A 12,291-nucleotide genomic window follows, 5' to 3' on the forward strand; every position below is an offset into this window, starting at 1 on the left:
GAAAAGAAAAGTTAGTTCAAGATATAAAAAAAATACACTCAGAAATATTCAAGGAGTTCATTTTAAGTTGATTTTCTTTCTTTCTTTTTTTTTTTTTTTTGAGACAGAGTCTTGCTGTGTCACCCAGGCTGGAGCACAGTGGCACAATCTTGGCTCACCGCAACCTCCTCCTCACAGGTGAAAAATACACAAATTACATTTACAGTAAAAATATTTCTCACTGCCTCTCTACAAAAGGACATGATGAAGTATTTACTAAATCTGTAAGAAAGCAATAATTCATGTCTTTTATAACCTTTTTTGGATAATAGTTAAAAAGAAAAATTCCCAATTCATTTAGTAGACTAATATAACTGATTCCAAAATTGCACAAATACAGTAGAAGAAAAGATAACTTTATACCAGTCTCACATATAAATGTAGATTTAAAAATGTACATATATTTTCAAAGTGAATTCAGCAATGTAGAAATACCATATATCAATATCAAGTGCCATTTCTCTTAAGAATGCAAGAATGTTTTTTCCAAGACGGCAGATTACAGGCTTTTAGCATGCCTCAATCATTTGGAAACAGCAAGCAAGTACATAAAGATCAACTCTGTGAGCTTTAATTCAAGAAAGAAAATGGTAATTCCCTGGAATTATGAAGGACACCCCAGATCCTGGGGAGGACAATGCAGGCAAACAGCCCACATGACAGCATTCGACTGATAAAAGTGAGTGAAGCCTCAGTATGTGAGACAGGCAGACAGTATCCCTCTGTCTTACCTTTCCACTGGGGATCCAAGCAACCCAGGCAGAGGAAGAGCACTATTTCTCCTAAGTCCTGGGGCTAATTTGAGGAGAGACTTGGAGACATTGTGAGGGAAAGACATAGGAAAAAGTTGCAGGCATTTTTCCAAATCTGGACTGAAAGCAGGATAACTTTGGGGGACCTTCCTAATCTGGCTCCACCCATCTTGTCCCCACAACCCCTCTACCCCTAGGGCTGAGGAGGGAGCTTAGATTAATGTGTACTCCGGGAATCAGCCTATTGCCTGAGGCAACAGAGTTCCTCCTAATAGACAAGGATCAAGTATACAGCCGGCAGCACTGGCCACAGCCAGCTCTTCTGGCACCATCTACTGGCTTGTAGGTATATATAAAACCTGCTGACAGAAGTGCATAGGGCTACAGAAGCAAAGCCAAAAGACCCTACCTAGCACGCTCTACAGTCACACCCCCCTAGGGGGGAGGAAAAGAGAAAGAAGAGAACAAACAAACAACAACAATAATAATAATATCATAGGAAAGGAAAGAAAAAGAAAAAATGCTAGTATCTCCAGACGAGAAGGACCACTGCAAGAATTCTGGCACCATGAGAAATCTGAATGTAGGGATACCACCAAAAGACCACACTAGCTCTCTGGATGCTTTCTACCAAAATGAAAACTCAGAAATGATAATAAAGAATTCAAAGCATCGGTTGCAAGGAAGCTCAATGAGATACAAGGTTGAAATCAACAAAAAGAAACTTCTAAATCAATCCAGGAAATGAGGGAAGAGACAAACATCTTAATAAGAAATCAATCAGAACTTCTGAAATTAAAAAAAACTCACTTAAGGAATTTCAAAATACAATTGAAAGCTTTATCAATAGACTAGACCAAGTAGAAAACATAATTTCAGAGCTTGCAGACTGGTCTTATAAGCTAATCCTGTCAGACAAAAATAAAGGAAAAAGGATTTTAAAAAGTGAAGAAATATGAGATTATGTAGTGACCAACCCTACGAATTACTGGCATTCCCTTCAGAGAAGGAGAAAAAAGAGAACAACCTGGAAAACATATTTGATAGAATAATTCAAGAAAATTTCTTCAATCTTGTTAGAAAGGTAGACATCTAGCTACAATAAAGCCAGAGAGCACCTGCAAGATACTATTAAAAATGAACATTACCAAGGCATGTACTTACCAGACTGTCCAAGTTCACTGACAAAGAAAAAATCCTGAAGGTACTAGAGAAAAAGGCCAGATCACATACAAAGGGAGCCCCATAAGGATAACAGCAGACTTCTCTGCAGAAGCCTTACAAGCCAGAAGAGATTAGAGGGTCTATTTTCAGAATTCTTAAATAAAATAAATTATAATGAAGAGATTCATATCCTGCCAAGCTAAGCTTCCTGAGTGAAGTAGAAATAAAAACATTTTTCCAGAGAAGCAAATGCCAAGAAAATTCATTACCACTAGACCAGTCTTACAAGAGATACCTATGGGAGCTCTAAACATGGAAATGAAAGAATGATACTTGCTATCATAAAAACACACAAGTACATAGCTCACAGACCCTATAAAACAACCGCACAATAGAAAGTACAAAGCAACCAGCAAACAGTTTCACGATAGGGTGAAAAGCTCACATGTCAACATTAACCTTGAATATAAATGTTTTAAACACACCACTGAAAAGGCACAGAGTGGCAAGTTGGATTAAAAAAACAAAACCCATCTGTCTTCTGTCTTTAAGAGACCCATCTCACATGTAACAACACCAATAGGTTCAAAGTAAAAGGTTGAAGAAAGATCTATCATACAAACAAAACACAAAAAAGAACAGGGGCTACACTTCGTAAAACAGATAAAACAAGCTTTAAACCAACAATAGTAAAAAAGGACAAAGAAGGGCATTACATAATGATAAGGAGTTCAATTCACCAAGAAGCCTTAACTATCCTAAATATATATGCACCCAACATTGGCTCACCCAGGTTAATAAAACAGATACTTCTAGACCTATGAAAAGACTTAGCCACACAACAATAGTCAGGGAACTTAAACACCCACTGATAACATTACACAGATCATTAAGACAGAAAACTAACAAAGAAATTCTGCATTAAAATTCAACACTTGACCAATTGGACCTAATAGGAACCTGAAGAACACTCCACCCAACAACCACAGAACACACATTATTCTCATTTGCACACCAAACACATTCCAAAATCAACCACATGTTCTACCATGAAGCAAGCCCCAATAAATTTTAAAAAATCAAAATCATATCAACCATTCTTTTGGACCACAGTTGAATAAAAATAAAAACCAATACCAGGAAGATCTCTAAAACCCACACAATTACATGGAAATTAAGCAACTTGCTCCTGTATGACTTTTGGGTAAATGACAAAATTAAGGCAGAAATAAAAAAATTATTTGAAATAAATGAAAACAGAAACACAACATAAAAATCTCTGAGATGCAGCAAAAGAAGTGTAACAGGAAAGTTTATAGTGCTAAATGTGTACTTCAAAAAGCTATTAAAATCTCAAATTAACGATGTAAATATCACACCTAGAGAAATTAGAAAAACAAGAACCCCAAACCTAGCAGAAGAAAAAAAATAACTAAAATCAGAGGAAACGGAACAAAATTGAGACCCCTAAATCAAAACAAAGAATCAAAGAAACCACACAGGGAGGGGAGCATCACACACTGGGGTCTGTGGGGGGGGAAACGGGAGGGATAGCAGAGGGGGGGAGTTGGGGAGGGATAACATGGGGAGAAATGCCAGATATAGGTGATGGGGAGGAAGGCAGCAAACCACACTGCCATGTGTGTACCTATGTAACAATCTTACATGTTCTTCACATGTACCCCATGTGAAGTAAAATGCAGTAAAAAAAAAAAAAAAGAATCAAAGAAACCAAAGATTGATTCTTTGAAAAGACAAACAAAATTAATAGACTGCTAGCTAAATTAACAAAAAGAAGATCCAAATAAGCACAATCAGAAATGACAAGGGTGACATTACAACCAATCTCCCAGAAATATAAAATGTCCTGAGACTATTATGAACACCTCTATTCATATACACTAGATGATCTAGAGAAAATGAATAAATTCCTGGAAACACAGAACCTCCCAAGATTGAATCAAAAATAAAGTGAAACCCTGACCAGACCAATACCAAGCTCCAAAATTGAATCCATAATTTAAAAACCTATGAATTGGTTAGGTGTGGTGGCTCATGTCTATAATCCCAGCACTTTGGGAGGCCAAGGTAAACAGATCACTAGGTCAGGAATTCAAGACCAGCCAAGCCAATATGGTGAAACCCCGTCTCTACTAGAAATACAAAAATTAGCTGGGCGTGGCGGTGGGTGCCTGTAATCCTAACTACTCAGGAGGCTGAGGCAGGAGAATTGCTTGAACCTAGGAGGTGGAGGTTGTAGCGAGTCAAGTTCATGCCACTGCATTCCAGCCTGGGCAACAGAGCAAGACACCATCTCAAAAACAAACAAATAAAACACCTATGAATGCAAAAAGCCCTTCTATGAGCTCAGTGGGGGGAGGGGCATCTGTCACTGCTGAGGCTCAGGTGGGTGGTTTTAACATCGACTGTGTAAACAAAGTCACCAGGAAGTTTACACAGCAACTGGGCAGAGCCCACAGCAGCTCAGCAAGGTCTCTTCAGGCAGACTGTCACTTGTTTCCCTTCTTGCTGGGCAGGGCATCTCTGAAAAAAGGCAGCAGCCCATCAGGGACTTATAAATAAAGCCCCCACTTTCCTGGGACAGAGCACCTGGGAAAAGGGGCAGCTGTGGGTTCAGCTTCAGCAGACTTAAAACATCCCTGCCCAGCAGCTCTGAAGGGAGCAACAGATCTCCCAGCACAGCACTTGAGCTCTGTCAAGGGACAAACTGCATCCTCAAGTGGCTCCCTGACCCTGTGTATCCTGACTGGGAGACAACTCCCAGTAGGGGCCAACAGACACCTCATACAGAGGAGCTCTGGTTGGCATCTGGCAGGTACCCTTCTGAAATGAAGCTATCAGAGGAAGGAACTGACAGCAATCTTTGCTGTTTGGCAGCTCCCCCTGGTGATTCCCAGGCAAGCAGGGTATGGAGTGAACCTCCAGCAAACTCTAGCAGACCTGTTGCCAAGGGGCCTGACCGTTAGAAGGGAAACTAATAAACAGAAAGAAATAGTTTCAACATCAACAGAAAGGACGTCCACCCAGAGACCCCATTCAAAGGTCACCAACTTCAAAGACCAAAGGTAGATGAATCCACAAAGATGGGAAGAAACCAGTGCAAAAGAGCTGAAATCTCCAAAAAACAAGAATGCCTCTTCTCCAAGGGATCACAACTCCTCACCAGCAAGGTAACAAAATTAGGTGGAGAATGAGTTTGATGAATAGACAGAAGCAGGCTTCAGTATGTGGGCAATAATAAACTTCTCTGAGCTAAAGGAGCATGTTCTAACCCATTGTAAGGAAGCTAAGAACCTTGAAAAAAGGTTAGACAAAATGCTAGCTAGAATAACCAACATAGAGAAAAACATAAACGACCTGATGGAGCTGAAAAACACAGCACGAGAACTTCGTGAAGCATACACAAGTTTCTTGTTTTGTTTTGTTTTGAGACAGAGTCTCTCACTGTCTCCCGGGCTGGAGTGCAACCGCACGATCGTGGCTCACTGCAACCTCTGCTTTCCAGGTTCAAGCGATTCTCCTGCCTTAGTCTCCCGAGTAGCTGGGATTACAGGTGCCCACCACCACACCTGGCTAATTTTTTGTATTTTAAATGGAGACGGGGTTTCATTATGTTGGCCAGGCTGGTCTCAAATTCCTGACCTTGTGATCTGCCCACCTTGGCCTCCCAAAGTGCTGGGATTACAGGCATGAGCCACCATGCCCAGCCACATACACAAGTTTCATTAGCCAAATCAATCAAGTGGAAGAAACGATATCAGAGATTGAAGATCAACTCAATGAAATAAAGCAAGAAGGCAAGATTAGAGAAAAAAGAGTAAAAATAAATGAACAGAGCTTCCAAGAAATATGGGATTATATGAAAAGACCAAATCTACATCTGATTGGTGTATCTGAAAGTGACGGGAAGAATGAAACCAAGTTGGAAAACACTCTTCAGGATATTATCCAGGAGAACTTCCCCAACTTAGCAAGGCAGGCCAGAGCCTGTATATTAACTAATCTATGGCTAAACACAGAATTTGTATATTAACTAATGGGTTTGAAACTAGCCAATAACACTAAAACTTGATTTTACTGAGTTATATAAGTCAGTTTACAGTGTTATGTTTTCCTGGAATTTGATATAAAAATTGATTCAGAGTCCACTAAAAATGTAATTCTTTATGTTTGCTAAAAATTGTGAAATATGCTTAGATGATTATTTAAAGCCTACACCTGAATGAGAGAAAATCTAACTGAACTTAAATTGGTTGGATTTACAAATGGCTTTTTCCCCCATTTTAATCCCACCAATGTCAATTTCTTTTTATCATTACACTATCAAAATTCCAGTATAATTTTTGAAATAGCATCTCTGTTGGCTCCCTTCATCTAAAAGATTCTCACAAAATATAAGAACAACCTTAAATATTACTGGAACAAAAACAGACATTATAGACCAATGGAACAGAATGGAAAGGCCAGAATAAATCCATGCATTTATAGTCAGCTGATCTTTGAGAAAGGTGCCAAGAATCCACGATGGGGAAAGGACAGTCTCTTCAATAAACGATACTGGGGAAACTGGATATTTACTTTTGGAAGAGTGAAAGTGCACCCTATCTCACCCCATATACAAAAATCAACTCAAAGTAAACGCTTAACTGTGAAACGTGAAATTGGAAAGCTACTAGAATAAAACACAGGGAAAAATCTTCTTGACATTGGTCTGGGCCAAGATTTTTTGGATATGACTGAAAAGCATAGGCAACAAAAGGAAAAATAGACAAATGATATTGCATCAAACTAAAAAGCATTTGCACAGCAAAGGAAACAATTTTAAAGAGGCAACTACAGAATGGGAGAAAATATCTGCAAAGCTTACATTAGATAACAGGTTAATTTTTTTTTTTAAAAAAAAAAGGAACTCGGCCGGGTGCGGTGGCTCACGCCTGTAATCCCAGCACTTTGGGAGGCCGAGGCGGGTGGATCACGAGGTCAAGAGATCGAGACCATCCTGGTCAACATGGTGAAACCTCGTCTCTACTAAAAATACAAAAAATTAGCTGGGTATGGTGGCGCGTGCCTGTAGTCCTGGCTACTCGGGAGGCTGAGGCAGGAGAATTGCCTGAACCCAGGAGGCGGAGGTTGCGGTGAGCCAAGATCGCGCCATTGCACTCCAGCCTGGGTAACAGGAGCGAAACTCCGTCTCAAAAAAAAAAGGAACTCAAACAACACAATAGCAAGAGAACAAGTTACTTCTCTAGAAAATGGGCAAAGAACCTGAAAAGATATTTCCCAAAAGAAGACATACAAATGGCCAAGAGGTATATGAAAAAATGTTAAAATCATCAGGGAAAAGCAAATTAAAATCACAAAGAAATATTTTCATACCTGTTAGGATGGTCATAAACAAAAAGACAAAAGAAGAGTCGGTGAGGATGTAGAGAAAAGAGAACGCCCTTGTACACTGTTGGTGTGAATGTAAATTAGTAGTTATTATGAAAAACAGTACAGAGGTTCCTCAAAAAAACAAAAACGAAAACAAAAATATAACTGCCATAAGATTTGGAGATTCCACTTTTGTGTATATATCCAAAGGAAATGAAATCTGCACTCCCATGTTCACTGCAGCATTATTTACAATAGCCAAGCTATGGAGTCAATCTAAATGTCATCAATGGATGAATGGATAAAGAATATGTGGTATATATACATAAGGGCATACTATTCAGCCTTAGAAGATATCCTGTCACTTGAGATAATATGGATGAACCTGGAGAATGTTATGCTAAGTGAAATAAGCCAGGCATAGAAAGACAAATACTGCATGTCTCACCTATTTGTGGAATCTAAGAAAGTCAAATTCATAGAAGCAGAGAATAGAAGGGTGTTACCAGGGACTGGGGGGACAAAAGTGAGGGGATTGTGGAGATGTTGGTTTTTATTTTATTATTATTATTTTTTGAGATGGAGTTTTGTTCTTGTTGCCCAGACTGGAGTGTAATGGTGCAATCTCAGCTCACTGCAAACTCCACCTCCGATAATCAAGCAATTCTCCTGCCTCAGGCTCCCAAGTAGCTGGTGTTACAGGCAAACACCACCACACCCAGCTAATTTTTTGTATTTTTAGTAGAGACAGGGTTTCACCATGTTGGCCAGGCTGGTCTTGAACTCCTGACCTCAGGTGATCCATCCGCCTCGGACTCCCAAAGTGCTGGGATTACAGGCATGAGCCACTGCATCCTGTCTGAGATGTTGGTTAAAGGATGCAGAATTTCAGTTAGATAGGAAGAGTAAATTCAGGAGATTTATTGTACAACATAGTGACCACAGTTAATAATAAGGTATACTTGAAAATTGCTGAGAGAGTAGATTTTAAATGTTCTCACCACAAAAAAGTATGTGGAGTGATGCATATGTTAATTAGCTTGATTTAGCCATTTCACAGTGTTTACATATATCAAAAAATGTTGTTGTATACCATAAATATATTGATTTATTTGTTAATTTACAAATAAAAAGCCACCTTGAATAAAAGTACTCTCACATTCTAAAATGAAAGACTATTTGTATTTTGAGAGATATAAACTGGAAAACCAAAAATAAAGAAATCCAAATAGAAAAAAAAGGGAAAATATGCTCAGCCTTCCTTAGTTTTTTTTCCCTACTTTCTTCCCTTCCTTATCCTCTCCTTGTCTCTTACCTTTCCTCCTCTCCTCTTTCCTTTCTCCTTCCCTTCTTTCAGTCTCGGAGCTAATATTTTAAAATGCTAACAATTATTAATACTTATTAATAACAATATGTATCTTGCTCTTGTACTATATTTATAGTTACATGTCTTTAGAAAGGGAGAAATAAAAAGGAAAATGTTTTACCTTTGCCTCCTTTACAGTGAATCGCTATGATGTTTTCAGGATCTTGAGCCATCCACTCACTTGCTTCCTTTGAGAATACCACCATCTCACTGATTCCAAGTTTAAGATTTTTAGTTAAATTATTTTCAAAAAATTAAGCCCAATATATTTAGCCCTCTGATAGTCAACTTAACATAAAACTTACCGTAAAGTGGGGACATTATGGTCATCAATCATGATTCTACTGACCCTATTATGGAAGTGCTTAGGATCATAAGCTCTTTCACCTAAAATAAATAATACGTATGTCATATCTCTATGGGTAATACCATAGTAAATGAAGTTATTAATAGGTTAACATATCTTATTAGAAATTCCTTATCCATCTTCAAAAAAAGCTCTCCAAGTTGCTCCTGCTGCTCTAAAATAAATGTAAGAGTCTCAAAAATGTAAGAATAATAGTGGCTTATCCAACTCATGTACCCTAAACTCAACTTATTTTTAATAGGTGTAATTTTTAACTTTCTAGCAGACTACTCATTATATTATTGCAGAGTAGTTAGAAACCACACAAGAGGCAAATGAAGCTGACCAAAAAGATTGCCTCCTGAAAATGTCTATTGAGTATACAGGCAGAGGGAAAAATCAAGAGAGACAGAGTGGTAAGCTGGTTTACAACCTATTTTCTACAGAGTTTTTTTTTTTTTTTTTTTTTTGCTTTTTTCCCGTCTATGGCCCTGCTCTCATCACAACCCACTGCTAATGGATCAGAGGACTCATTTGTTAAACTGTCTATGTCCTCATAACATAATCTGGCAGGACAAACAGAAAGATTTTCCTAAACCTAATATCGCCAGAATAGATCTTCCCTAAAATGGTTTACCTCCATGCCAGCCTCATTGGTCCTGCCAGAACTGCCTCCTTCATAGAGTGCTTTGTGCTGCTGGGCTAACTCCTACCAAATGGGGCCAGTCCAAGGTAGGGATTTTTAAATTCATTCCTCACCACCACCAAATACTTATGATTAAATGCAATATAAAAAACAAAATCATCTTCTTATATGCAGTAATCTATTTTCTAGCCATATAGCAACATATAGAGTAATGTACATACTGCAGAGATTGTAGACACGATAGTGGTTTGGGTGCTTCTTGTCTAGAAACCGTACAACTTCCTAAAAAAAAAAACACACACACACCTTATATATCCACATGGTACCATTTTTTTTTTTTTTTTTTTTTTGAGATGGAGTCTCACTGTGTCGCCCAGGCTAGAGTGCAGTGGCGCAATTTCTGCACACAGCAACCTCCACCTTCCGGGTTTAAGCAATTCTCTGCCTCAGCCTCCTGAGTAGCTGGGATTACAGTTGCATGCCACCATGCCTGTCTAATTTTTTTGTATTTTTAGTAGAAACAGGGTTTTACCATCTTGGCCAGGCTGGTCTTGAACTCCTGACCTCGTGATCCACCTGCCTCGGCCTCCCAAAGTGCTGCGATTACAGGCGTGAGCCACCACGCCCAGCCCAATGGTTACTACTTTCTATTAATTTGTCTCTCACCAGCATCTTCTAGGGGAGATTCAGGGAATACCAGGGTATGGAAATTTCAAGTGTTAATCCACTGTGTTTTTTCACATAGTCCACAAAGTGTGTTTGGCTATTCAGATTAGTCTCTAGTGTAAATACACGCTGTTTAAAGCTACCAGATAAGTAATTTAGCTGGTTAACTAAGTAAATTTGTTCCAAATCATTAATTCACAGTTATTGTGGTTCTTATTTAAATCTGATTCATATTGGCTCTTATTTAAATTTAATTCTGAATAGATGTGTCTTAAGATAGTGATCTGCATGTTACAGTCTACCTAAGCACTATGTAAACAAATAAATGCAAAAAGTATATAGTATGATTGTGTGTATGCATGACAGAAAAAGATAAACATTATATCAAATTTTAAATAACTGGTAACAATATGGAGACTTTTTTGGCTCCTCTGTTCTCTTATTTTTTTTTAATGAAGATATATGTGTACTTATGAGTGTGTATATATATATACACACACACACACACGTGTATATATATGTATAACCTTTAAAATGAAAAACAAATAGTAGTTATTATTTAAAATACAGTTAATACCAGTATATGAGTCCCACTATTTTTTGGAAATATATCTTTCTGAAACATACACATGTACACACTATATCTCTGTGCAACAACAAAAATGACACAAAATTAATATGGTACCCTCAGAGCAATGTTTACTGGCTTAATATTGAGAAAAATAAAATTAAGGTATCAAAGTCATCCATTTATTAAACTGGTTTTCTCTGGTAGGAGGAAATAATAAGTCAAAAAGATTAAAACTGTATAGACAAGTCATAATGAAAGGACAAAAGCCCAGAAACAGACCTACGCATATATGTTCACTTGATTTGCAATAAACATACCTCTGCAATTAATTGGGGGAAATTATGCTCTTTACAATAAATGGTACAGGAGGGATTGATAGCTCTATGAGAAACATGAACCTTGATACTTTATATCTTTACAACAATTAATTGGAAATCAGTCATAGATCAATATATTGACAGAGGTGTTGGTTACATGCAAATATACTTACGTATAATATCAAGATATACACTTGATTAGTGCAACTTAACCATATGTATTATACTTCAATAAAAATGTGATTATATATGCATGCATATACATATGTGTACTTACATCAGGGCATACATACATACATACAGATCATTTTATACATCTTTTTACTTCAACGTTTATTTTAGGTTCAGGGGTACATGTGCAGGATATGCAGGTTTATTACACAGGTAAACGTGTGCCATGTGGTTTAGTGCACAGATCCTCCCATCCCTAGGTATTAAGCCTAGCATTCCATTAGCTTTTCTTCCTGATGCCTTCCTTCCCCTGCACCCTTCCTCCCAACAGGTCCCAGTGTGTGTTGTTCCCCACCATATACCCATGTGTTCTCATCGTCAGCTCCCATGTATAAGTGAGAACATGCAGTGTTTGGTTTTCTGTTCCTGTGTTAGTTTGCTGAGGACAATGGCTTCCAGCTCCATCCATGGCCCTGCAAAGCATGTAATCTTGTTCCTTTTTATGGCTTCACAGTATTTCATGATGTTTATGTACCACATTTTCTTTTTGTTGTTCTTGTTGTTTTTTAAGTGTTAAATAATCTTTATTTGATATTACGCATAAACTATACTAAAATGCCTTTAATAAGTAAAGGGAACCATTTTAAATAACGGGAATTCTAATTAGATTGACATAGCTAAGGCCCAAAATATAAAGCAGACATTGCTACCTCATCTTCAACCCTGGCCTTTAAGAGGGAAATAAACACAAAATACAGGTGAATCTTACTTGGTTCTGAGACAGTAAAGGAGTTTCCCCAGTATTTAAATATATTCACATAACCAGTTATATCAATCTAAATATAAAACTGGTCTTCAA

At 37.9% G+C, this 12,291-nt stretch overlaps 1 protein-coding gene across 1 annotated transcript in view; it reads right to left on the reverse strand.

The window, feature by feature from the left end:
* Positions 1-12,291, reverse strand: part of LOC116562216 (phosphatidylinositol 3,4,5-trisphosphate 3-phosphatase TPTE2-like) — a 75,775-nt gene that overhangs the window by 15,782 nt on the left and 47,702 nt on the right. The window contains 3 exon segments of the mRNA XM_032294348.1: positions 8,837-8,925; positions 9,021-9,102; positions 9,929-9,989. Coding sequence (XP_032150239.1) covers positions 8,837-8,925; positions 9,021-9,102; positions 9,929-9,989 — 232 coding nt within the window.

Source organism: Sapajus apella, unplaced genomic scaffold, assembly GCF_009761245.1.
Source record: "Sapajus apella isolate SASKATOON/1434 unplaced genomic scaffold, GSC_monkey_1.0 scaffold32, whole genome shotgun sequence".
NCBI lineage: Eukaryota > Metazoa > Chordata > Mammalia > Primates > Cebidae > Sapajus > Sapajus apella.